The following is a 27984-nucleotide window of genomic DNA, read 5'->3' on the forward strand; positions in this document are numbered from 1 at the left end:
GTCTAGGAGTGGCTAAGATTCTGCTTTTGGGGAAGTCACCATTCTGATTTATTTTTATGATTCTGATGCCTATCCCTTGGTTGAATTTAATTCCATTCACATTTGTTTATACCAGCATGCACACTGGCCCCAGGCCCAGCAGAGTTCGTGGTTACACTGTGTGCAGTCATTTGCTCTCAGGCTCTGAGCTGTGCCTGGCACACAGTAGGCACCAGGAGAGGCTCGTTTGTATAAATGGATGGAAAAAGGAACAAATATTTCTCAAACCTGTATGATCCAATGTATTAATAGGCTGTAAATTCAATTCAGCGGACATCACCATCATTTTTATTTTAATGAAATAGAATTTAAATATGAGTGCTTACTTGTGGTAGAGGTAAATATTGCTTCTTAAATTATCACATGTGTGTGGTATGATATGGTTATATTAAGTGGGTAGTTGTTTTGGTTTGGGTTTTTTTTATGTTTGAAAGCCACTGCTGTAGCAAACACAAAGGTAGGCACGATAGCTTACAACTAGCTGTTGATCTGTTTTGCACACTGTAGACTCCCCAGTGCCTGGCACACAGCAGATCTTAATAAATATTGTTGGTTGAATGAATGAAGGCAGGGGTTAGAGGGGGAGAGGTTAAAAGGATTTATTTTAAGATGGCTCCCATAGATGAGTTTATATAATAACACTGGGGGCTATTTAGCAAAGGAATGTCCCGTTGTTAGCTTTTCCATATGCCAGAAGATTGAGCAAGTCACTGGCACTAACCTCAGTTCATATGTCTATTAATGAAGCATTAGTTTAGCCTTTCTTGACTATAGTTCCTCATATAAACTACAGGACACAGAAAATGATTTGAGTGACTATTTTCTTGATTTTTCCAAATAGTGTCATTCTTAATACATAGAAGAAAAAATATTAGTTGAATGAATCATTTCATAGGAGTAAAAGAAGACATTGGTTGAAGAGATATGAAAGGGCTTTGAAGGTAGAAATGGGAGAGGTCAGCCAGACCAAAGAAGAAAAGCATTAGCAATGATGTGAACAGCAGGAAAGCAATGGGGAGGAAGTAGGCTGGACACAAACGGAATGGCCGCTAAGGCTATAATGAGGACATTTTGAGGAGGGTGTGAAAGCCAGAATGAAGAGTCTTCCTACACCAACAGTGAATGCTGCGTTGTAGCTCCCATAGCAGTATCAGACCACACTAGCAGGCTCTGAAGCCCAGTGCTTGGATCCAAGTCTTGGCCCTGGCACTTACCAGTTGAATGACCTTGGGCAAATTCCCTAAATTCTTTGTACTTCATCACCTCTTTGTACTTTGCAAAATGGGGATTGTGTTACTACCTATCTGTTTTACCATTAGATTCAACTGCTAGTAACAAAGTAGCAATAGTAAAATAAGCTCTCACAAAGTAGCAATAATAAAAGAAGCTCTCACTAAGTGAGTGCTTTTTCCTTTCATGTAAAAATAGGTGGTCTGTGGCAAGCATAGAAGATATACAGTCTTTAGGGACCTGAGCTTACATCAATAACCCTCAACACGTGGCTTCCACATTAGAGTCTGGTTCTAGCCAACACATCCACCTTCGAACTAGAAGGAAGAAGAAAGAGCAAGAGTATATCCTCAACCCATTAAGACACATCCCAGCACTCTGCTTAGACCCTATTGACCAGAACACATCACACAATACCTAGGAAGGCTGGGAAGTGTCACTCTTGTTCTAGTCAACCATGTGCCCAGCCAATATATGAGAGTTCTGTTCCCAAGAAAGAAGGGAAGAATAGATATTGGGGGACAACTAGCAGTTGCCCTCATAGGTAGTGTGAAGTTAAAAGAATTAATACAACTAAAGCTCTTATAACAGTTCCAGGCATGAAGAAAGCACTTTTAAAAATGTTCTTGCTGTCTTATCCTCACCCTCCCTGGGTGGTTTCCTCTATTCCTAGACACAAACTACCAACAAATCCAAATACTCCTAAATTGACACTTTAATCCTAATTTCTCAGCCAAGCCAAAGGCAACTCTTGGAACCAGTCTGCCAGTCAGAGGAGTCTTGCATCTTTGAAGGAATAGTATCCTGCCAGCATAGACATTGGTCAGGAGCACTCGAGGGTGGCCTTGGCACAAATGCAGGAGGAACATCTTCCTCCAACACTTCCTACTCCCACTCTTTTTTTCTTTTTATGATAGCACCTGCAGTATATTGAAGTTCCCCAGCCAGGGGTCGAATCAGAGTTGCAGCTGGAGCTTATGCCAGATCTGAGCTGCGTCTGTGAACTACACTGCAGCTTGGGCAACACCAGATCCATAACCCGCCAAGCAAGGCAAGGGATCAAACCCAAATCCTCAGAGAGACAACACTGGGTCCTTAACTCACTGAGCTGCAATGGGAACTCCTCCACCCCACTTTTACATAACTTCTCTAATAGTCAGGATACAGACCAGGCTTCTGTAGCAAGAAACTCTCCCCAAGCCCCACCCACTCACCCAAAATGGTTTAAACCAGTTGGCAGTTTATTCCTCTCTCACTAGTACTTCAGGAGCAGTGTGGAAGCTGGGTGTATGTGGCTTCTGGGCTATACCTTGCTGCTCTTCCACTTCTGAGATGCTACCCTCATCTGCTTTGTCAAAGATGGCTCACAGCCACTTCCATATTCTTACCTGCAAGAAGAGGAAAAGATCAAAAGCAGGCATGTGTCTCTAAGGGAATGACTCAGAAGTTGCAGACATCAATTCTATGCTCACCTCAATGGCCAGAACCTAGTCACAGACTCCCAGATGAAATACAGGAGAAGGGTTGTTACTATAGGAAGAAAGACAGGATGTATATTTGGAGAATAACTTATAAGCCCCAACTTACTGCCACTTCCCTAAACCTGCTCCTCCTCCTATTCCCCTCCTGGCTTCCCTCTGTAGGCCTATGGGCACCATCATCTACCATCCAGGGGCTGGATGTTCTACTCATCTGACTCCACCCTGCCCAGCTCAAGGGGCACTGTGAGTTGTACAGTGAGGCAAACTTTCTCATCCCTCATGGCTGACTGGACAGCCTATCGAGTCTACTTCCTATATATTTTTTTCTTTTTCTTTCTAGAGCTGCACCTGCAGCAAGTGGAAGTTCCCAGGCCAGGGATCGAATTGGAGTTACACCTACTGGCCTACACCACAGCCACAGCAATGCCAGATCAGAGCTGCGTCTGCAAACTACACCACAGCTCATGGCAACGCCGGATCCTTAATCCACTGAGCAAGGCCAGTGATCAAACCTGTGTCCTCATGAATACTAGTTGGGTTTGTATCCCACTGAGCCACAATGGGAACTTCCTGCTTGAATCATTTTTCTTTATTCCATCCCACCCTGTTTTGCTCTTCACCTTTTATTGCTGGATCTTTTCAATGGCCTTCCTAATGGTCTTCCTGCCCCCACCAGTCTCTCTCCTCTTCAATATATCCTCCACTACATCCACAGCAATCTTTTTTTTTTCTTTTAACAAAACCATTATGTAATAGCTCTGCTTTACATTTATCAATGACTCCTCATGTCCACCCCCTCATCAAGACTCACTCAAGGGCTGGCCTGACCTGCCTTTCCAGGAGTCTTGAATTGTTTCATTGCCTGCATCCTATACAGCAGCCAAACTCTGGGGCTCTCCAACACATCTGTGCCTCTGCACTTGCAGGACCCTCTGCCTCTGCCTGGGGGGGCCTTTTCCCCACTCTCACCTCCTTCACCTTCACTTTGCTCTGATATTTCTTCCTCTGCAAAACTTGCCTTGATGTCTTTCACCTCTCCGAGAGTCACACTCCCCTCTGCCAATACATTATATCATAGCATTATAATCACATATTTTAATAGCTCTGGAAGCAAATGCATCTTCACTTGGTAGTGCTCTTGACCTCTACTGAAGTCAAGTTCTCCCAGAGAGGACTACCCAGCCAACCAAGGCAGTACAATCCTGAGACTCTGGTAGGTGGCCTCTAGGATGACCATCAATGACCCCCATTCCTTGGTTTCCATGTCTTTGTATATCCCTTCTCTTTGCATGTGGGCTGGACCTAGTGACTTGCTTCCAATGAATAGAGTATATAGCAGAAGTGATGGGATGTCATGTCCAGGATTGGGTTGCTCAAACCCCGCCAATCTTCATGCTCACTCTGTTGGTCTCTCTCTGAAACCTTGCTAGAAAAAGCAAGCAAGTTTATACATCAGTGAAGTCTTTCAAGTGTATCATAATTTCCAAGTAGCAGGATTGCAAGGTTAAAAGGCAGATATATTTTGACAGAAACTGCCCAGGTAGCTTCCAGAATGACTTAACAACTTATACATCTATTTATGCTTTCACCCATCCCTTTACCTGTGTCGTTCATCTTTCTTTATCTGACAACCTGATAGATTTTAAAATTCACATATTATTGTTTTGATTTGAATTTCTTTGATTACAAAGTCAGGATAAGCAATTAAAAATTTTGGCCACTTGTTTTTCTACTTGTACTTATTGTCTCATGGGCTCTGAATCCTTCTGTAGACCCCCTCCAGTGCAGATTGCATTTTTTTCCTTTTTTTCTTTTTCTTTTTTTTTTTTTTTTTTGGCTTTTTGCCATTTCTAGGGCCACTCCCAAGGCATATGGAGGTTCCCAGGCTAGGGGTCCAATCGGAGCTGTAGCCGCCGGCCTACACCAGAGCCACAGCAATGTGGGATCCGAGCCACATCGGCAACCTACACCACAGCTCACAGCAATGCCTGATCCTTAACCCACTGACCAAGGCCAGGGATCGAACCCACAACCTCATGGTTCCTAGTCAGATTTGTTAACCACCGAGCCACGACAGGAATTCCAGTGCACATTGCTTTACTCCACTTTCCACTCTATACCTGGGATGGGATCCTAAGAATTACTTTACTCTGACTCCTCACTACTCTTCATGTTACCTCTCAACTCCCCTCAAGGCCAACCTCACTACAGCTAACTGGTGTCCCACAAAATCAATACCCATTCTCACCTCTTTGCCTTGGCTTTGCTTTTCACCATCTAAAATACACTCCTCCCTTTGCCTGTATTAGCCAAACCTCCCACTCCAGTAAGTTCCATTTCCTCCCCACAGTGGAAAGGTCCCAGACCACAGGGAATTCTCAACAAAAGTTGTCAATACACCCCCAGTTAGCATTGGTCATACATTATACTTTGTCACTTATTCTCCCCATTAGTCAACATTTATTAAGCATATGCCATATACATGACAATGTGCCAGGCCCTTAATCAAATGCTATGTTTTCTGCTTTTTAATCTCTCACATAGCCCCTTATACCTTTTATAAATGTTGACTGTAATGGTTTGGATGATGTTATATTGGTCTGTACTGTCATATTCCACATATGAAAAGCAAATTTTAAACTGCTGAAATCAAGAATAGTATAATCTCAGGATTTGTCTGAAGTAACAGGATATTTTGGTGTTGATAGCAGTTGTTTTGGTATCAATCTTAAAAAGCAGTTGTTAGTATGAGAAAGGTTTTAGGGCTGAGTTCAAAGGGAATTATGTAGAGGAGATCCTAGTCCTAGTTATTGGAAGTTTCCATGATGATACCGGTAATATCACTGGTCCTAAAGGCCTGTGATCAAAGCATCAAGAATCCATGCTGGTTCCAAAGTCACCCTTGAGTGTGATTAACCTAAAAGACATTTGCACAAACACAAATAACTTTATTCACATGTGAGAACAGTCTTTGATTAGAGAGAATTTTAAGGACACTTAATACAATTAATTTCTTGAACTCAGATTTGAATTTTTAAAAATCTATATTCAAGCTCTGGGTATTTTACTTATAGCATTTTGCACATAGTCCATTTCTTTCTGCACAAAGGTAAAATACTATTTGTATTTCCTTAATTTTCCATTATTTTGCTGTTTCAACAAGATTTTGGACCCCCAGCCATTTCATTGTTAGTCTAAGGTTACATTTCTTCCACTCTCAGCCTTTTTTGAGCTTCATTTTCTCTCTTTATGTAATCGAGTATAGCTTCGGGCTATAGGGTTGTCCTTTCCAAGGTCCACAACAATTACCTCCCTAGAAAACGTCACTCCTTTTAAGGGTCTTTTATGGTTATCAATGACCGAAGGACTTCCAGTGACAGGTATGGGTGGTTTTAGCAAATAGTCATTCTGTAAGAGAATGGGACAAACATTATAAGATCAATTTATGAATGCAATACACCCTGCTTTTAAAAATATAGGTTATATTGGAGTTCCTGTATTGGCACAGCAGGAATGAATCTGATTAGGAACCATGAGGTTGAGGGTTTGATCCCTGGCCTCGCTCAGTGGGTTAAGGATCCAGCATTGCCGTGAGCTGTGGTGTAGGTCACAGACGTGGCTCAGATCTGGTGTTGCTGTGGCTCTGGCATAGGCTGGAAACAACAGCTCCAATTAGACCCCTACCCTGGGAACCTCCATATGCCATGGGTACAGCCCTAAAAAGACAAAAAAAAAAAAAAGTGTATATATATGTAATGTTATATGTACATTGTTAGTGAGAAAAAGAAAAAGGACTTCTTTTTTTTTTTTTTTTGTCTTTTTTTTTTTTTTTTTTTGCTATTTCTTGGGCCGCCCCTGCGGCATATGGAGGTTCCCAGGCTAGGGGTCGAATCGGAGCCATAGCCACCGGCCTACGCCAGAGCCACAGCAACGCGGGATCCGAGCTGCGTCTGCAACCTACACCACAGCTCATGGCAACGCCGGATCGTTAACCCACTGAACAAGGGCAGGGACCGAACCCGCAACCTCATGGTTCCTAGTCGGATTCGTTAACCACTGCGCCACAACGGGAACTCCGAAAAAGGACTTCTAAATGATATAGGCAAGTAGTAATATTCCATCATGATCTTATTTTCATATTTCTATGTTTATAAAAGTATACATTGCTATTTTCGAATAGCATTTGGCAAAAATAAAAAAAATTAAAAAAATACAAATAGCATTTGGCAACATCTGTTACTGTCTCTACGAAGCAGTTAAACCCAAGAGCTTCCTGGACCATCATTCTGTCTCCAGCTGGCCATGAGTTTTAAGTTGGCAGGGATGAGGCATGTGAGTTGTTCTTATTAGGAAGCCCCAAACATGGAGCTCAATGCATGTAAAACAGTTTACATGCTAATTGTAAAAGGAGCCTGGAAGTAGAGCAGGTGTTTGGTGTCTGGTCCTGAGCTCTGCCATCGTGGAGGAGTGACTTTGAACAGTTCATCTTATTTTCTCATTTGTAGCATGAGAGGGTTGAATCCCTCAATGACCTCCAAGGCCTTCTCCAGCTCTATGATCTTAGGACTCTGAGTAAAGCAAAATGAAGGGGAATGTTTTTTTCTTTTTCAGTCGCACCCATGGCATATGGAAGTTCCTGGCCAGTCATCAAGTGTGAGCCAGAGCTGTGATCTTTGCCACAGCTGCGGCATTGCCAGATCCTTAAGCCACTGTGCCAAGCTGGGGATCGAACCAGTGCTGCCACAGAGACAAGCTGAGTCATTAACTCACTGCACCACAGAGAGAACTCCGAAGGGCAATTGTTAAGAAAAACACAAATATAAGAATGAAGATGGAGTGACTGCCCAGGCATGGCATGTGTAATTGGTTTAAGAACATGATTTAATAAACTAAGGAGAACAGTTTAAATGACTGTGAACACTGCACTCCTTCCAGATACAAACCTCAGTTACAGACAAGACAATCCTTTATTATACCTAGCCACGGAATTTACCTCTTCTTCAGTCAAACTCTAATCTATCTGCCCCTTGAGTACAGAAAAGCCCATCACCTCTTGATGATTTTCTCCAGCATTCTCAAGCTTTTGCATTTCTTTTATTTTGTCCTCCTCTTCATCCTCCACTTCCTCTCCATTTCCTAATGTGCCCGTCGCTTCTTTAACCCGTCTCTGGACAAGAATGCCAGGCCTCATGGGTACAAGAGTCCTAGAAAATCAACCAGCAACATTTTTAAAACTCATGCCTCTTAGCCACTGTTATCACACACAAAAGTAGCATTCTACCATATTCTAAGATAATGACTTACTTTTCTTGGTCTTCTAAATTGATCATCTCTGTATTGGCAACTGTACAATCTTCACCTCCATTGGCATCTGTACAAGGACCTTTTTCTGTCTCTTCATCTGTCCTGCTTTGGGCACTGGAAACAAACAAGCAAAAAAATCAGAAAAGGAAGAATGGTCTTGATGTTAATTAAGGCTTGGGATGGAGCTTCACTTTTAAACAGGAAATTAGCATTTCTAAAACCCTGAAATAGAAAAAACAGATAGCTGCTACATTATTATTTGCTCTATTTTAAATTGTTTTATATTATTTCTAGATACGTTTGCTAGAGTGAGTTGAAATCTGATCCCAATTTATCAGCATGGATTTATACCATTTATATAAAAAAAACACCAATAAAAAGAAGATGAAACTGAAGCAAATTAGAAGGATGATGAAGAAAGTGAATACTGTGATTTCAAAGCTCGTAGAGTTATCTAGAAGACTCATCCACTCTCACAATCACAGATTGTCCAAATATACTTTTCCAGCTCAGTTTCAATGTAGTTCTCTTGTTCTTTTAAGTTTTCTAGAAACAGAAGAATAAAAGGATGTTTTCATTGTTGTTCTTTTGATCAGCTTCATAAAAGATGCTCTGTTTGTTTTGATGGTGTGGACTCACACTGGTTAATCTCTCTCCATAAATGTGGTGGGGGCTGAGGTGGCTAGAGGGGAGACTGAGCTGGGACACGTGGGACTCAGCTCACCTCCCCTCACCCCAAAAACTATCAGAATCCAGAGGAGAGAGGAATTGGAGTAGCTGAGCTAAGCCCAGCTCCCCATTCTTCTCTCCTCAGTGACATCACGGAATCTTGGAACTGCTCAGTTAGAGGGATCAGAGCACCAGCCCAACCCCACCCATCACCTCAAGTCAGGAGAACCATGAAACTCTCCCCTCAGCTACAGTCTGAGTGTCCTCTACTCTGAGAGGACCAGAGCAGAAGCCACACAGCACCACCTTGGCCACTCTTCGGACAAAGATTTTCTTTCTACACTCCAAATGCCAACCTTTTCTTTCTTAACCTGAGCTCATGATACTGTTTATTTCATAGACCATAAACAATCAGCCTACCTCCTTCTTATAAAAATCCCTCTCTATAGCCCTGAGGTCAGGGATCAACTTACCTCCTAATGGTGTTTACCCCAGGCTAACTAACTGGCTCATTTCCTTCAGATCCCACATCATTGGGCCAAATTCCTGGACACACAAGAAAACTGGCAGCTCTAGAGGCCAGAGCTGAAGACACAGGAATAGGATAAGATGATCGGACTCAATTTCAGGTGAGTAGGTGATGCCTATGGCACGGACAGGGAGAACAGAGCTAGGGTTTTCTGAGAAGAACAAGAGGGTATCAGGAGTATGGCAGCTGCTGCCAACCATGTTCGAAAAAGTCAGAAGGTGGGCCCTGGGAGGTCTTTGGGGATGCAGCGACACTGACTCTTCTCTTAAAGAAAGGCAGGGACTTCTTTATCTTTGTTGTTTTTCCCCACTTCATTTTAAGTTTTATTCAAGTATAGTTGATTTACAAGCTTGTGGTAATTTCTGCTATACAAGAAAGTGATTCAGTTATACATCCATTCTTTTTCAGATTCTTTTCCCCTATAGATTATCACAGAATATTGGATAGAGTCCTTTATTTCTGGATTTTTCACCAAGTCAGAACCTGCAAATTTCACAAATACTGAATGAATGTGTGTGTGTATGTGTGTATCGAGTTTGTTGGAGGGCTCAGGACAAAGCTGATTTTGCAAAATATGTGAACTTCTAAGTCACTCCTGGCAGAGTCAGAAGAATTTTTAGGTGCTTCCTCCAGTTAAGACTCCCAGATGAAGAAGACTCAGAGTCTGTCTCAGCCTCCTTACTCTACACTGCCGCTAGATTGAGATTTTAAGAGCCCAAATCATCTCACATCTCATGTACACTAACAACGCACAATAGTAATATTTTATATAAATCTACTAGTAGTTACACAGGTCTAGACATATGAAAAAATCCATCAAACTCTGTGCTTAAGATGAATGCACTTTGGAAGTTCCTCTGTGGTGCAGCAGAAATGAACTAAACTAGTATCCATGAGGATGTGGGTTCAATCCCTCACCTTGTTCAATGGGTCACTTTTATATACAGCAGAAATTAAAGAGACATCTTATAACTCAGAACAATAACAACAACAATCCCCGATTTGAATGTAAACTGGTACAACCACTATGGAAAACAGTATGGAGGTACTTCAGAAAACTAAATATAGAACTACCATATAATCCAGCAATCCCACTCTTGGGCATATACCCAGACAGAACTTTCCTTGAAAAAGATACATGCACCCGTATGTTCATTGCAACACTATCCACAATAGCCAAAACATGGAAACAACCTAAATGTCCATCGATAGATGAAGGGATTAAGAAGATGTGGTATATATACACAATGGAATACTACTCAGCCATAAAAAAGAACAAAATAATGCCATTTGTGGCAACACAGATGGAACTAGAGACTCTCACACTAAGTGAAGTGAGTCAGAAAGAGAAAGCCAAATACCATATGATATCACTTATATCTGGAATCCAATAGATGGCACAAATGAAGCTTTCCACAGAAAAGAAGCTCATGGACTTGGAGAACAGACTTGTGGTTGCCAAGGGGGAGGGGGATGGAGTGAGACGGACTGGAAGTCTGGGGCTAATAGATACAAACTACACATTTGGAGTGGATAAGCAATGAGATTCTGCTGTATAGCACAGGGAACTATATCTAGTCACATATGATGGAACATGATGGAGGATAATGTGAGAAAAAGAATGCATATATATATGTGTGACTGGGTCACTTTGTTGTACAGTAGAAATTGACAGAACACTGTAAATAAACTATAATGGAAAAAATAAAAATTATAAACCCCCCCCACCCCCCACAATCCCCAATTCACATACGGGTAAAGGACTTTAATAGACATTTCTCCAAAGAAGACATACAAATGGTTAGCAAGTATATGAAAAGATGCTCAAAATCACTAACCATTAAAGGAGCTAATCAAAACCACAATGAGCTACCACCTCACACCCCATTAAGAAGGCTATTATTAAAAATACAATAGAAAAAAAAAGTGTTGGTAGGGATGTGGAGAAATTGGAACCCTTGTACATTGCTGTTGAAAATGTAAAATGGTATAGTTCTGTGGAAAATGGTATGTCAGTTCTTCCAAAAATTAAACATAGAATTCCATTTGACCCACCGATTCCACTCCCGGGTATACACACAAATGAAGTAAAAGCAGGGATTCAAATAGTACACTCATGTTCACAGCAGTCTCATTCACAATAGCCATAACAACCCAGGTATTCATTGACAGGTGAGTGGATAAACAAAATGTGGTATATACATACAATTAAATGTTATTCAACCTTAAAAAAGAATAAAATTCCGGTATGTGTGATACATGGATGAATGGTGGAAGGCATTATACTAAGTAAAGTAAGCCAGATACAAAATGACTTGTTTTATATCACATTCCTGGAATAGTCAAATTCATAGATGCAGAAAGTAGAAGAGTGGTTACCAGATGCTGGGGCGAGAGGGAAATGGTGAGTTACTGTTTAATGGATATAGTTTCTGTTTGGGATGTTGAAAATGTTCTAGAGATGGCTAGTGATGATGGTTGCACAATAATGTGAATATCTTAATGCTACTAGACAGTACACTTAAAAAACAGCTAAAATGGCAAATTTTGTATTGTATGCATTTTATCACAATTTAAAAAATTATTTGTGTATCAAAGGAAAGGTAACCCATCTGTAAAGTAGCCTGGTAACAAGGCAGGCTCTGGAAAAACAAGACAACCAGCACATAGAGAACTTGTTTCAATCTCCATCCATTTGCTCAATGTTATTTCCCCACTGTGATTGTCCTCCCCTACTTTTATCTGTCCCCACCTCTAAATCCTCTGAGATTTGGTTCTTGGACTGCTTTTCCATGAATCCATCACTCCCCACAGGGCTTCCTTCCCTCTTGCTCTTTAGGCTGCCACTTCAACTCAGTGACACTATGGCACCTACGTGCATCACAAACCCTTGCCTCACGTAGTTCCAGCCATAGACATGATGGAAAGTGGCTGGTTCTTTCATATTCTTCATCACTTCTCACCTTCCTCCCCATTTATTCCTTGACCCCAGACTCCCAGAACCCTGAAAACTTCATTCCCTCCTATTATCAAAACCTGCTTTCTAATCCTTCATACCAAGAATGTCTGATAGAAACTTAAAGTGTTTCCACTCTCAAGGGCTTACAGCAAAAGCCAGAGAGAGAGTCGAGGTAGAATTTCAGGCATCAGCCAGCAGATGGGGAGCTCTCTTTAGAGCAAGGGGGTTTTTCTGACACTGCTGGTAACTGCACATTGCAGTCAGACAACTCCTCCTCGGGTGAGCAGTTCTGTCCTGCCTCCCTCTCCTGCTTTCAGTCACCTTTGGGGTTGGTGGCCAGAGGGTTTGGACTCTCGGTGACAGGATCCCCACAATTTGTGCTCCAGATAGGTCTGGGTGCATATGAATCCTCAGACACCTCCCGAGGTCTTGATCCATGTGATCTGGTGAGGTCCTCTGACAAAAGTATGATTCCTGGAGTTTTCATCATGGCTCAACAATAGTGAACCTGACTAGGATCCATGTGATCACGGGCTTGATTCCTGGCCTCACTCAGTGAGTTAAGGATCCGGCGTTGCCGTGAGCTATGGTGTAGGTTGCAGATGCAGCTCTGATCCCATGCTGCTGTGGCTGTGCTGTAGGCTGGCAGTTGTAGCTCTGATTAGACCCCTAGCCTGGGAACTTCCATATGCTGCAGGTGCGGCCCTGGGGTGGGGGGGAAAGACAAAAAAGACATGTGCAGAAACTACCAGCACAGAAGAAAGCGGGCTGAGAGAGAGGTATGGAGAGAGTCAAACTGCAAATGACTCTGCCTGATCTAACCAAGCCTGATCTAAGGCTTGAAACCTGGACTGGGCTTTCAGTTACATGAGCCAGTGCTCTTCTAAGCTGGTTTGAGTGGCATTTATTTCTTGCAACCCAAGACTGCTGACCAAAACACAGTGTAACCAACATCACACTGCCTCCCATTCTAAGCCCTAAAACTTCTAACGTGAGATTCCTTGATTCCTCACACAAGAGCCACTGAGCCCATCAACCAGTCCTGACCTTGTTGGACATTAAACAGGTTCCCTCCTCTCCTCAAAGGACAAGTGGAATGAAATGAGTACCTTCTCTCTTTCATATAATTAGTGCAGCCTTTTTCCCTACCACAGCTGGGGGGGGGGGTGCTGATTGGAGGTCTTATTTCAGATTTTAGACAATTAAATGGAAGTTTCTGAAACTCATCAACATTGAGCTGTTTATTTAACAAGGCACTTGGATTGAAAGAGTTTTTTTCCTTCTACATTAATGGCCAAAACCTTTAGGTTTTATTTTAGGAAGAAAGAAAAAAAAATGATATTAAACATCAAGACAAATGGCTAAAGTTTCAGAATATGTGATGTCTACACAAGAGAAAGATTGTTCTGTAGAGAAGCCTTCATTATTCATGATTCACAATTAACCTTTTCATGAAGAAGCCATTTAAAACATCAAAGTCATTATAGCTTCATAAGGTTTTTATGCAATCCATTCATCACCCAGTTGTTTCTCATGGAACAAGTAACATTGAGCTATATCATAGGAAACACTGTCCTTGGCAGAGGTGATGACACCAAGGCAGCATTTCACTCATTAAGGAACTGGGCACCAATCCCCTAATGCTATAGTTAAGCAGAAGAGCCTACAAATTCACTGCAAAAGAATTAGCAAAATTTTATAGCTAATATCTATTCATCTGGAATTGAAATGTCTTTGTGTCAGAAGTAATGTACTTTTAATATTATGCTGTAATGACCCACATTGGGTCAGTACATGCCTGGCTTCAACCATGGTAGCCACAACATCCATGCACACATCCATCTTGGGCCACATTTTAAAGTCCCTCTGCCTTGCAGGGTTCATGAAGATGCAAGAATACAGTGTTGGAGTTCCTGTCGTGGCACAGTGGTTAACGAATCCGACTAGGAACCATGAGGTTGTGGGTTCGATCCCTGCCCTTGCTCAGTGGGTTAAGGATCCGGCGTTGCCGTGAGCTGTGGTGTAGGTTGCAGACGCGGCTCGGATCCCGTGTTGCTGTGGCTCTGGCGTAGGCCGGTGGCTACAGCTCCGATTCAACCCCTAGCCTGGGAACCTCCATATGCCGAGGGAGCGGCCCAAGAAATAGCAACAACAACAACAAAAAAAAGACAAAAAAGAATACAGTGTTGAAGATTCATCAACTGAGCCATTCTCCCGGTGGTCCCATTCTACCCTTCTGGTTTGTGAAGGGCAGTGTTAGGCTGCAGGCAGAGAACGTTTTTGCCACGCAATTGAGCACCTTCTGCCTTGCCCCATGCTACACAGTTAGTGCAGATCAAATTCCACAGCCTTTGATTGGTCTCGGATTCCACACTCCTGAGATGTCTGGGAAATGTGTTAAAGCTGACCTGGCTCATTGGTTCTGGGGAGGTTCAGGGATCCAAACCAGGGAAGAGGCAATGCCACATTCCAGGCGGCCACAGGGTTCAGACAGGCTGAGCGTTTTGTGCTTCACACTGTTTTCCAACCCCCTTCCCCCTTCCTACCCCTACAACAATGCCGCACCTGTTACAAGCAGTGGAAACCATAATCGAGAGGCAGATGGAGACCTCCTTTTGCATTTTTGTTTGATGGTTTGAAACTGATGGCAGTGTTTTGTTTTTTTTTTTCTTTTCTCCCTTTCTATTCATTCTGTTCAATCCATAAGCCTTTTGCTTTTATTTCCTTATAAACATGATTTGCTGTAATCATTGGTACTAGTATGATTTCCTATATCTTCTTACAATGTTTCAGTTTCGATCAATCCCTTTGATCTCGACATTTCTGAAAAGGATATTAAGGAATTTCTCTAGGGCATGGCTTCACTAACTATCTATGGTGAAGGAGTAGGTTTTTATTTTTAATCCCAATCCACTGAGGACCAATATTTTAGTAAAAGAGAATTAAAGTAATCAGGAGTTCTCCTGTGGTACAGCGGATTAGGGATCTGGCAATGTCACTGCAGCAGTTTGGGTTACCAGGAACTTCTGCATGCCATTGGCATGGCCAAAAAAACTGACCATACACTTGGATATCACAGCAATGTAAAATAGTTATTTAAAGTTTCTAAGTATTTTACCTCAATTTCTGCATTTAGTTGCAGACCAGTGACACCTGGGGATCAGCACCAGCTCACAAAGCCACCTTTATTTTTATTTTATGTATTTTTAAGGCCGCACATGCAGCATATGGAAGTTCTCAGGCTAGGGGTCGAATCAGAGCTGCAGCTACTGGCCTACACCACAGCCACAGCAACGTGGGATCCAAGCCCATGTCTGCGACCTACACTACAGCTCACAACACCACCAGATACTTATCCCACTGAGTGAGGCCAGGGATTGAACCTGCATCCTATGGATACTAGTCAGATCCTTTACCACTGAGCCACAATGAGAACTCCGCAAATCACATTTAGAATAGTGCTGGTTACTAATTCATTTATTTGTTTTAAATGACATCTTTCACTGTAGAAAATTTGGAAAATGCAGAAAAAAAGAAAACAAAACCTCTTATGATTCCACCGTCTAGAGAGAAAAACTGTTGAAATATACCGATATTTTATACTGTATATACTGATCTATGTATATATAGTTTCACGAACATCACCATAACCTAAATTCCAAGCATTTTTATCACCTCTAAAAGAAATGACTTAGCCATTAGCAGTCACTCTCTACTCCCTGTTCCCCAGTCCTTGGCAACCACTAATCTATTTCTCTCTAGATCTGCCAATTCTTGACATTTCATACAAACAGAATCATACAATATGTGGTCTTTTGTGTTTGGCTTCTTTCAACTTAGCATAACGTTTCTGAGATTTATGTTGCTGCATGTAACAGTACCTCATTCTTTTTTATTGCTGAATAACATTTTATGAATACATCAAATTTTGCAAATTTGAGTTGTTTCCACTCTGGCTATTATAAATAATGCTACTATGAACATTCATGAATAAGTTTTTGCATAGACATATGTTTTAATTTCTCTTGGGTAAATACCTGGATGTGAAATTGCTGAGTCACATAGTATTTCTATGTTTAGCATTTTGAGAAAATACATATGTATTTTATAATTTTTTAAGTTGGAGCCAGTGTATATTTACTTTGTTAAATATAACATCATTTTTATTATGAACATTTCCCAATATCTTTCAAAAGGATCATTTTTAATATCTATACTTTTTTTTCATTTTATATAAGCGTTATAATTATTTTCTTACTGTTAGACAACCCACTTCTTTTATAAATAACACTGATGGACATACTTGTACATAAATATGTGAGCACAACTCTGATACTATTAAATCTTTTACCAAATACGAACCTTTGCTTTTATCTTAAAAACTAACTGGTTTCTGGCTTTACCTTTTTTTTTTAGGCAAGAAATAGATTTATTCAGGTAGGGTACTTTGAGAGAAGCAAGTGGGCAGTCAAGGAGGCTCTGCCTGGCTTTATCTTTTATCTTAAATCTCATCCCTTTTGTGTCATTCTGTTCTAAATATCTTACATATTGATCTATTACTATATTTTTTTCTTTTGTGGCCGCCCATGGCATATGGAGTTCCCTGGCCAGGGATCAGATCAAGTCCAGATGCAGCAAGGCATAGCAATGCAAGATCCTTAATCCACTGGGCCAGGATGGGGATCGAACCCAAGTCCAGCACTCCCATTGCACCATAGGAACTCCTTGATCTATTATCTTTAACTTCTACTTACTCCCTTTAAAAACAAAACAAACAAACAAACAAACCTTATTTCTAATTTCTTAGATTCAGTCTCCTCTCAACCTTTGTTAAGGCCAAAGCAATGTTTTCCTTTAGGTTTAGAAACTGTTTTTGGTTTTTTTTTTGTCTTTTTGTCTTTTCTAGGGCCGTTCCCATGGCATATGGAGGTTCCCAGGCTAGGGATCCAATCTGAGCTATAGCCGCCGGCCTATACCACAGCCACTGCAACTCGGGATCCGAGCCGCGTCTGTGACCTACACCACAGCTCACGGCAACACCGGATCCTTAACCCACTGAGCAAGGCCAGGGCTTGAACCCTCGACCTCACAGTTCCCAGTTGGATCGTTAACCACTGAGCCACAATGGGAACTCCCTGTTTTTTGTCTTTTTAGGGCCGCACGGGAAGCTTATGGAGGTTCCCAGGCTAGGAGTCGAATTGGAGCTACACTGCCGGCCTACACCACCCCCACAGCCACAGCAATGCCAGATCCCAGCCAGGTCTGTGACCTACACCACAGCTCACGGCAACACCCAGATTCTTAACCCACTGAGCAAGACCAGGGATAGATCCAGCAATCTCAAGGTTCCTAGTCAGATTCATTTCCGCTGTGCCATGGCAGGAACTCCTAGAAACTGTTAAAGACACTACAATTTCATTACAATTTGTCTCATTAGTTAGTACAAAGAGGGATAATAAATCACAATCATCTGAAGAACCCAACAGCTATTCCTGCTTGTGGGAAAAAAAAAAAAAAGAAAATAATGCACTGGTGATGTGACTTAAATTTTAAGAAACATATTTCATAAACAAGCACTTTCTCATAAGCGCATTTTTCTTCCTGATTTGAAGCAATTTTCTTGAGTCTAGAAGTTAGCCTCTAGTATAGGTGTCAAAGTATTCCTTGATCATAAAACTTTATTGCCTTATTTGAATTAAAAGAAACCCTAGATTCACAAAGTTGCCATTTGAGCAAATTTAGTTTTTTAGAAATTTACTTAAATTTGATTAATCAAACACTTTCAACTTCTCTGTTATCTTTTCAAGCTCAAGGTAAGAATGCTCATTGTACATCACTGATTACCTAATGCTTCCTTTCTGTGTAAGATTTTGGCTACTGTTGGGCAAAAAACCCAAACCAAACGCGGCTCGGATCCCGCGTTGCTGTGGCTCTGGCGTAGGCCGGTGGCTACAGCTCCGATTCAACTCCTAGCCTGGGAGCGGCCCAAGAAATAGCAACAACAACAACAACAACAACAACAGACAAAAAGACAAAAAAAAAAAAAGATCCAGCTTTGCCTCAAGCTGTGGTGTAGGTGTGGTGTAGATGTGGCTCAGATCCTGCATTGCCACGGGTATTGACGTAGGCCTCAGGTGCAGCTCCAATTGCTCTAATCTGGAATCTTCCATATGTGGTGGGTGTGGCCCTAAAAAAGAGAAAGAGTCTATGGCAGTGGGTTGGCAGCATCTGGCCCTACACAACCTAACCCAGTCTTTATGCCCAGTGACTCTTCTAGACTTTAAAGAACCTCTCTCTGAAAACCTCACTTTGGGACATTCTGGAGCCTCCACCTTTGCAGACCCCAAACCAATTCACCTGGATTCACTCCCAAAATCTCCCATCTCTAATCCACAAAAAGGAGAAATCTCATGGTTTAAAATCCATGGCCTCCAAAAGACTGAATCATTGGATCTAAGACAAACTCATAGTCTAGCTTTTGCTACATTGCCATGGAGCTAACTTTGTGGAGATGAAGTTCGTGCTGGACTTCCTAACGGTTTTAATTCTTAGTTATTCTTTCTTTCTCTTTGTGTGTTGACTGGACTTAGTGAATCACTTCCAGTGAATAAAAAGTAGCAGAAGTGAGGGCCTATGATTTCTGAGTCTAGGTCATACAAAGCATTGTGGCTTCCTCCTTGCTATTCTCTTGGGTCACCTCTTTAGGGAGAAGCCAGCTGTCATGCTGTGGAGACACTCAAGCAGCTATGGTGAAAAACGGAGGGCCTTTCCGCCACTAGCAAGAAACTAAGGCTTCTTGCCAATAACCATGAGAATAAGCCTGCCAATGGATCCTCTTCCAAATGAGTCTCCAGATTACTGCAGACCAATATCTTAATTGTAACCTCAGGAGAGACTCTGAGCCAGAATCAACCAGCCACACCACTCCTAAAATCCTAACCCATAGAAACTGTTTGTTCTAAGCTGTGAAGTTTGAAGATCATTTGTTATGCAGCAATATATGACTAATACAGCCTGTATTATTTTTATTTTATTTTATTTTTTTGTCTTTTTGCCATTTCTTGGGCCACTCCCGCGGCATGTGGATGTTCCCAGGCTAGGGGTCGAATCGGAGCTGTAGCCACTAGCCTACGCCAGAGCCACAACCACGCGGGAACTGAGCCGCATCCACGACCTACACCACAGCTCAGGCAACGCTGGATCGTTTACCCACTGAACAAGGGCAGGGATCGAACCCGCAACCTCATGGTTCTTAGTCAGATTTGTTAACCACTGCACCATGATGGGAACAACTTTATTTTGTTTATACTATGGTATTTTGACATATTAAAAACCTTTCTGGCTAGGCCCTGCTAGGTTTAGCCAGTTCTTAGAGATAGCAAAGGGCTCAAGTAGGAGCATGCTTTTGGTTATGCATACTAACCAATCCAGAGCCATAGCTCCCCAGTCTGGTCCAGGCACCCCAGGAGGCAATTTTCCTCTACTTTAATCATCCCAGGGGTAGGCACTAGGCAACTAGAGACCATCCATATAGTTTGGAGCTCACAAAAACTTTTTTTTTTTTTGCTTTTTAGGGCCTCACATACAGCATATGGAAACTCCCAGGTTAGGGGTTGAATTGGAGCTTCAGCTGCCAGCCTACACCACGGACACAGCAACGTGGGATCCAAGCCTTGTCTGTGACCTATCCCATTGCTCACAGCAATGCCGATCTTTAACCTACTGAGCAAGGCCAGGGATTGAACCTGCCACCTCATGGTTCCTAGTCAGGTTTGTTACCGCTGAACCATAAAAGGTACTTCAAAAATTATTTAAAAACTAGTCAGTTCTAAGCTGTTTCCCCTGCCTTGCCTTGCTTTTCCTGTGGAAACTCCAATAAAGGATGTGGTCTCAGCTCCCTTGCTCCTTTCAGCTCCTAACCAACACAGGTGCTTTCCCATGTGGCCCCGCATGACGTGCTGTGCATCCTGCCTCCAGGATTTGTGAGTGTAGACTTTGTTTTCCTGATTCTCTCCTGTGTCACTTCTTGTGGCCACATCTGACACATAAGTGAAGGGTGGATTTAAAGACAACAGAGTTCCCTGCTAGCTTTGTATTAAAGGATCTGGCTTTGTCACTGCCGTGGCTCGGGTCACTGCTGTAGTGCTTGTTCTCTGGCCTGGATAATTCTGCATGCCATGGGTATGGCCAAAAAAATAAAGACAAGAAAGCAAGACCAGGAACCTTGTAGAAGAGTCATGTTGTTGTTTTTTTTTCCCCACTTAGACCATAATATTTTGTATCCAGTTTTTGGGTCACCCACCATGTTGTAATTCCCTCTCACTATTCCCAAGCTTTCAGTAATTCCTCTGCAGGGAATTCTCTGTTAGAGGAATCAGAGGTGTGGGCAGGAAAAGGGCATACCTGCATCTTCTTGAACTCCCATCTTCCCTCCTCTCTCTGCTGCTGCTGCTATGTCTGAGGGTGGAAAAGAGAAGGTTCCCTTTCTGAGGTTGTTATGCAACAGACCAAGAACATTCGCCAGAGTTTGAATTCCATTCTCTCTATCTCAGGAGAAACATAGCTAAACTCTTCTTTCAGAAACTGTTATCTCCGGAATTCCCATTGCGGCATGGTGGAAACGAGTCCGACTAGGAACCATGAGGTTTCGGGTTTGATCCCTGGCCTCACTCAGTGGATTAAGGATCCGGCATTGCTGTGAGCTGTGGTGTGGGTCACAGACGCAACTCGGATCCCACATTGCTGTGGCTCTGGCTGTGGCGTAGGCCGGAAGCTACAGCTCTGATTGGACCCCGAGCCTGGGAACCGCCATATGCCATGGGTGCGGCCCTAAAATGACAAAAAAACCAAAAAAATTTATTTTTAAGCCCTTTACCCTTATTGTTCCTAGAGTTAGTTTGTTTCTTAAATAGAATTTTGTTCCTCTTAAAAAGGGAAATAACCTGTTAATTTTTGAAAGCAAAAATCTGTATCCTCCACTTTTCTTTCTGTGGTAGATTATGTGCAAGGATGACCACCAAAAATTCTCCTGTCCCCTGGGCATGCATGCCACTCCTCCTATGAGGGGAAGTCACTTCTGCCCTGGAATCTGAGCTGGCTAGTGACTTGCTTTGACCCACAGACTCTAACAAAAAAAATGCTGGCCAATTCAGGCCTGGCCCTTAAGAGGCTAAGCATCATGATGGGAAATGAGGCCAGAAAAAAAGAGGCAGAGACTAGAACCAGAGAGCTTATTTGGGAATCAGGAAAAAGAACAAACAAGGAGGATTGAAGCTGTTAGAGATGATGAATTGGATTAGGGGATCTGACCAAATCACTGAGTTGATGAACAGAATTAGCCTGAGCTGTGTGGGTGCCCTATGCAGGTAAAGAATTCAGCACTCCACGGAGTTCCGTTGTGGCACAGTGGTTAGCGAATCCGACTAGGAACCATGAGGTTTTGGGTTTTATCCCTGGCCTTGCTCAGTGGGTTAAGGATCCAGCGTTGCCCTGAGCTGTGGTGTAGGTCGCAGATGGGGCTCGGATCCTGCGTTGCTGTGGCTCTGGCGTAGGCCAGTGGCTACGTCTCCAATTAGACCCCTAGACCCCTAGCCTGGGAACCTCCATATGCCTCGGGAGTGGCCCTAGAAATGGCAAAAAGCCAAAAAAAAAAAAAAAAGAATTCGGCACTCTTTCACTCAGACCCCAGCTGGCTGCTCTCAGGATTGGTGGCAGTTAAGCCTTCAGACAACATCACAGACTTTGGGATGCCAACTTGATTGCAGCCTTATGAGAGACCATGAAGCAGAAAACCCATTCAAGCCATGCCCAGAATCCCAACCTACAGAAACAGTGAGGTAAAACACATGTGTTGTTTTAGGTTGATAAATATTGGGATAAATTGTTATACAACAGTAGGCAACCAGCTTCCAGGTGACAGTGATGCTCTTGGTTGGAGGACCACACTCTGAGTAGCCAGGAAATAAAGGAGAAGAAAAGATCACTGAAAAAGGGCTAACATAGTCAACAAAAGGCACTAGGTCTGTGGATTGAGAGTGTCTTGGCCACTGTGAGTGTTGCTTTTTGTCTCCCTGGCACAATTACAACCAGCATAAAGAAACCAAATGTTTGTGTACATGTGTTTCTTTGCCTGTCCTCAAAGCCCTAATAATTTGTAGGTCCCTGGAAGAAAAAAAAATCATCAGCAGAGGGAGTCAATATAACTTGGCGAGCAAATTCTCTTGAACGTTTGCTTAGGGCTGGAAAATTATAATTTTCTGTAAAGTTCTTTTTTATCTTTTCTTTTCTTTCTTTCTTTTTTTTTTTTTTTTGTCTTTTGTATTTTGTCTTTTTAGAGCCACACCCTTGGCATGCGGAGGTTCCCAGGCTAGGGGTCGAATCGGAGCCGAGCCACCGGCCTACGCCACAGCCACAGCAACACCAGATCTGAGCAGCATCTGTAGCCTACACCATAGCTCACGGCAAGACCAGATCCTTAATCCACTAAGCGAGGCCAAGGATCGAACCCACAACCTCATGATTCCTAGTAGGATTTGTTTCTGCTGTGTCACGATGGGAACTCTTAAAGTTCTTTATCACTGATGATTTCAGTTATCTTCACAGATTTACAACACTTCATTTTGGATGTTAGCCTTTTTTTTTTTTTTAACTGTAGCTGAATTTAAGAACTTGGAAGAAAAAGTCAAGGTCAATGTTTCTCTTCTTAGGATGCTGTATTATGTAAGCCATCTAATCAGATCTTGGAAGCATGCGATTGGATAAAAAGAAATATGTGCATTATAGTAAAAAAAAAAAAAAAAAAAAAAAAAGGAGTTCCCCCTGTAGTGTAACGGGATCAGCTCAGCAGCATTTCTAGAGCCCTGGGACTCAGGTTTGTTCCCTGGCCCAACACAGAGGGTTAAGGATTCAGTTTTGCTGCAGCTGTGGCTCAGATCTGATCCCTGGCCCAGGAACTCCATGTGTCATAGAGTAGCCCAAAAAAAGATGTACAAAATTGTTCATAGCAGACCAGCTCTATTCATGATAATCAAAAACTGGGGGAAAAGCAATATCTAACAACTGGAAAAGGAATAAACTGTGGGATATTCATATAATGAAATTCTATGCAGCAATAAAAGAGTGCCATACTGATATATAGAGCAATACAAACACATTTGTAAAACATTTTGTTGAGTGAAAGGAGCCAGACACATAGACACTGTATGATTCCATTTATATGATGTTCAAGAACAGGCAAAATTGCAGTCAGAACAGTAGAGACCTGAGAAAAGGGTATTGAACGGAAAGGCCACAGTGGAACATTCTGGCATAGTAGAAATGCCTTATATCTAGATTTGGGTGGTAGCTACTTGGATGTATACATATGTAAAATTTATTTTATAGCTATATGATTAAGACTTGTCTACTTCACTGTATGCCAGTTATATATCAATTTTTTAATAAAAAAGGGAGGAACTAAAGTAGATGATCTGCAAAGATATCTAAGATGGAGATGTAAATCTGAGATTTTTCTGCACACAAAATATTTTTTTTTCTTTTTAATGATTTTTTTTTTTTTTTTGTCTTTTTGCTATTTCTTGGGCCGCTCCCACGGCATATTGAGATTCCCAGGCTAGGGGTTGAATCGGAGCTGTAGCCACCGGTCTACGCCAGAGCCACAGCAACGCGGGATCCGAGCCACGTCTGCAACCTACACCACAGCTCACTGCAACGCCGGATCATTAACCCACTGAGCAAGGCCAGGGACTGAACCCGCAACCTCATGGTTCCTAGTCAGATTCGTTAACCACTGTGCCACGATGGGAACTCCCTTTTTAATGATTTTTATTTTTTTCCATTATAGCTGGTTTACAGTGTTCTGTCAGTTTTCTACTGTACAGCAAGGTGACCCAGTCACACATACACGTATACATTCTTTTTTCTCACATTATCATGCTCCATCATAAGTGACTAGATATAGTTCCCTGTGCTATACAGAAGGATATCATTGCTTATCCATTCCAAAGGCAACAGTTTGCATTTACTAACCCCAAATTCCCAATCCATCCCACTCCCTCCCCCTCCCCCTTGGCAACCACAAGTCTGTTCTCCAAGTCCATGATTTTTTTTTCTGTGCACACAAAACATTTAATATCATGGGTCAGCATGAGATCAATTAGGAAGAGAATTTAGGTAGAAAAGAAACCCTAGAGTAAGCTCTAGGGAACCAGAGGTGAGGAAAAGGAAAATAAGTCAGTGAAATAGATCAGGAATGAGAGAGAGAGAGAAGGAACAGGAGAATAAGGGTTCAGAGAAAATGCTTCAAGAAGAATGGAGGGGTGGAGTTCCTACTGTGGCACAGGGGGAACAAATCCAAATGGTATCCATGAGGATACAGGTTTAATCCCTGGCCTCGTTCAGTGGGTTGGGGATCCGGTGTTGCTGCGAGCTGTGGTGTAGGTCACAAACATGGCTCAGATCTGGAATTGCTGTGGCTGTGGTGTAGGTCGGTAGGTATAGCTCCAATTCGACCCCTAGCCTGGGAACTTCCATAGGCCATGGATGCAAAAAAAAAAAAAAAAAAAAAGAAAAAGAAGAAGAAGAATGGAGTGGTCACCTACATGAAATGCTACTGAGACTAGAGATGGAGGCAGAGAAGTGACAGTGCAAAAGAGACATCGGGCTCTCAAAACACACTCAGCTTAAGTACCCTCTATTTCCAAGTCTAATTCCACCATCCACAGCCTCAACACAACATAGTCCTTATATTCTGAGAGTTTCTTTCTTTCTTTCTTTTTTTTTTTTTTCGTCTTTTTGTCTTCTTAGGGCTGAACCCGAGGCATATGGAGCTTCCAGGCTAGGGGTATAATCAGAGCTGTAGCTTCCAGTCGACGCCACAGTCACAGTAACGCAGGATCTGAGCCATGTCTGCAAGGTACACCACAGCTCATGGCAACACCAGATCCTTAACCCGCTGAGCCAGGGATCGAATCCGCAACCTCATGGTTCCTAGTCAGATTCGTTTCCGCTGCGCCACGACGAGAACTCCCAAAAGTTTCTGATTTAAAGAACAGCACAGGCTTTATAAAAGCCTGTCTGAAAATCAGCTGTAAATATTTTATCTTTAAACTCACCATATAGATAAGGCTCCAAGACAGTATTACTCTCAAAACACACAAAAAGAACATAAAATTAAAGCCTTTTTTCCTCCTTTAAAGTCTTGAAACACACAATTTTTTTTTTCAAGTTATAAAAACGTTTTGCAGAATTGGCAATTTGGACCAATTTTCCTACAGGGGCGACTGGAAAACCTAGATGAAGTGTTTTTAAAATATCTATTTGAAAGCATATAAGAGCAAATAAAGCCATGAAGAATTATGTGCTAAGAATCAGGAGAAAATGGATAGACGGAAATCTATGGTGCTCAGTCCAGTACTTAGACTTCCAGTTTGAAAAGATGCAGTTGAGCAGCTGAATAGAGCTTTGTACAGACTCATGGGGCTGGGGAACACCATTTAGGGCAAATCCTCAGGCTCTGAGTTGGGATACAAAGGGTCACACTCTAGGAGTAGGCTGAACCAGCCCTCATAAGCACTGAAGCCCAATTTTGGAATGAATGAAGTTGCTCTGAGACTGCAGTGCTCCTAGCCGTCTGTCAGAAGCAAACATGAATTCCCTCTTGATGAAAAGGGCATAATTTTAGGGTTCAAATTCTCTTTATAATTTCTCATAGGCAATGACATTTCAAAAACAAAAAAAACAAACAAACAAACAAAAAAAAAAACAGCCAGGCACACAAGGAGACAAGTTGATGTATTTAAAAATTAAGAGAAAAAAAAAAAAAGACTGGAAGAGTTATCAGACATAAATTTTAAAATAGCAATTCTTAATATATTCATAGAAAAAAGACAACTTTGGCAGAGCACTGGAAACTATAGTAAAGAAATAAATGGAAATTATAGAATTAAAAAATTAAGAACTCAATAAAGAGGTTTAATACCAGACTGTTAAACAGTACCAGAGAAAAAGCATCATCCATTTAAAAAACTGATAATTGGACCACGTTAAAATTAAGACTTTCTGTTCATCAAAACACATTAAAGTGAAAAGACAAGCCAAAAAGTATTTATGTACAAAGGACTTATATTCAGAATATTTAAAAAACAAACAATCCTTTCCCCATATTTCTGAAGCATGTGAATAACATACATTGTAATGGAATTTTTAAAAAGACTTTTAAGATTAAAGCAAGTAAGATGTTGGAAGAACATACACCCAACTTAGTAGTTATCCTTAGAAGAGGGGATTTTTCATTTTTTATACTACATATTGCTGATTTTTTTTAAGTTACTGTAATTTAATTTTTTGTGTCTAATGGATAACATTCACAAGGTTCAAAAAGCAGTATATTATAATGTATATATCCACAAGTCCCTCAACTCATCTCTGCCCTCCCCTCCGCCCCATAGGAAATCATGATTACTTGTTTCCTGCGTATCTTTCCAAAACTTATAGGGAAATGAGAAAGGATCATAAAGTCTTATTCTCTTTTCCTACACAAAAGGTATACCTTACATGCTGTTCTGCACCTGCCTGGGCTTTTTACTTAGCAAGATATCCTGGAGATCTTTCCAAATCAGTACACAGGAAACTCCTCATGCTTTCTCACAGCTGTGTAATGCTCCATTGTGCATATATACCACTGTTTTTAAAATCAGTCCTTGGAGTTCCTGGCATGGCTCAGCAGAAACGAATCTGACTAGTATCCATGAGGACAAAGGATCTATCCCTTGCCTTGCTCAGTGGGTTTAGGATCCGGCATTGCCATGAGCTGTGGTGTAGGCTACAGATGCTGCTCACATCTGGCGTTTCTGTTGCTGTGGTGTAGGCCAACAGCTACAGCTCTGACTGGACCCCTAGCCTGGGGACCTCCATATGCCACAGGTGTGGCCGTAAAAAAAGAAAAACAAAAAAATCAGTCCTTTCATGGATATTCTGGTAGCTTCCACATTTTGCTAATTACAATCAACAACCTTCTACAACATTTCATATGTAAATAAGTGTATGTATAGGAATAATTCCATAAAGTGTGATTGTTGGCTCAAAGTGTGAATACAGCTGTGATTTGATAACCACTAAGGGTTGCAAGCTTCTGCTCTCTCAAACCCACTGTAAGACAGAGCCTGTTTCCCCACATCATCCTATATGGCATAGCACCAAAGGCTTCAATGTTTCCAAATCCCATGAGTAATTAAAAATAGTATCTTAGTGTAGTTCTACTTTGCTGTCTCTTATTACAACTGATGCCAAGCATCTTTTTGCATGTTTAAGGCCTATTTGTGGTTATTTTTTCTGTGATGCCTTTGTTCCCCAGTCCTTTGCCTATTTTTTCAAGTGGCTTGTTGCCAATTGTTAGGTATTTTACACTGCATATTCAGTATACATTTGTATTTGTAAAACAACGATTCAAGAAGGTGGAAAAAAAAAGATTTAAAAACTCTTGCCATAAAAACGAATATACCAGCCTTTCTTCCACGAGTCTGGAATCCAGCCAAGGGGGGAGGGGGGATCCACAGATTCGCCCACACAGCTACCGGGAGCCGGGACGCCACGGCGCGCGCTCCGAAGAGTCTCACCTGAATCGAATCAGCTGTGCGCGTGCTCACTGCTTCCCAACGGAAAATCTGTTGCGCATGCTCCTAAACCTGCCCTCTTAGCTTTTCCACAAATACCTGAAGGCGTTTGTTGCTGCGCTGGCGGTGCAGGTCTCGCCTAGCCCCCTGCTGTCGGAATAT

At 41.9% G+C, this 27984-nt stretch overlaps 1 protein-coding gene and 1 long non-coding RNA gene across 8 annotated transcripts in view; one reads left to right on the plus strand and one right to left on the minus strand.

The window, feature by feature from the left end:
- Nucleotides 1–27984, plus strand: part of LOC146404771 (uncharacterized) — a 1009186-nt gene that overhangs the window by 926381 nt on the left and 54821 nt on the right. The gene's annotated exons all lie outside the window — the stretch shown is intronic.
- On the minus strand, nucleotides 859–27837 carry C3H2orf74 (chromosome 3 C2orf74 homolog). Of its 7 annotated transcripts, XR_014841830.1 has the most exons (8): nucleotides 8694–8864; nucleotides 8532–8600; nucleotides 8055–8168; nucleotides 7801–7954; nucleotides 6060–6158; nucleotides 3720–4176; nucleotides 2742–2799; nucleotides 2484–2657 (listed from the first exon to the last, which is right to left on the minus strand). XR_014841830.1 is itself a non-coding variant. In XM_085019150.1 (5 exons), exons 2-5 carry the CDS (start codon nucleotides 8078–8080, stop codon nucleotides 4147–4149), a joined length of 309 nt encoding a protein of 102 aa, XP_084875276.1. In that variant the 5' UTR covers nucleotides 8081–8168; nucleotides 27711–27837; the 3' UTR covers nucleotides 859–4146. The 7 variants fall into 7 exon arrangements, 6 of the variants coding, with proteins under 6 accessions (XP_084875276.1, XP_084875273.1, XP_084875274.1 ...); XM_085019150.1 differs by lacking the exons at nucleotides 8532–8600; nucleotides 8694–8864 and adding an exon at nucleotides 27711–27837 and having other exon boundaries at nucleotides 859–4176; XM_085019147.1 differs by lacking the exons at nucleotides 2484–2657; nucleotides 2742–2799; nucleotides 3720–4176 and having other exon boundaries at nucleotides 5678–6158; nucleotides 8406–8600; nucleotides 8694–8872.

This window comes from Sus scrofa, chromosome 3 (genome assembly GCF_054392235.1).
Source record: "Sus scrofa isolate SSC_HxYL_T2T_F1_AM1 chromosome 3, Sscrofa_HxYL_maternal_Yorkshire_Landrace_v2.0, whole genome shotgun sequence".
NCBI classification, from domain to species: domain Eukaryota; kingdom Metazoa; phylum Chordata; class Mammalia; order Artiodactyla; family Suidae; genus Sus; species Sus scrofa.

Bases quoted from the DNA above. Each gene is read 5' to 3' on its own strand.
- C3H2orf74 (XM_085019147.1), bottom strand. From the start codon at position 8,521: ATGAGTCTTCTAGATAACTCTACGAGCTTTGAAATCACAGTATTCACT. The intron at 7,955-8,054 runs GTAAGTCATTAT...TTGATTTTCTAG, and splicing joins AATTTAGAAGACCAAGAAAA to GACTCTTGTACCCATGAGGC. The intron at 6,159-7,800 runs GTGATGGGCTTT...ATTCTCTTACAG, and splicing joins CTGGAGAAAATCATCAAGAG to AATGACTATTTGCTAAAACC.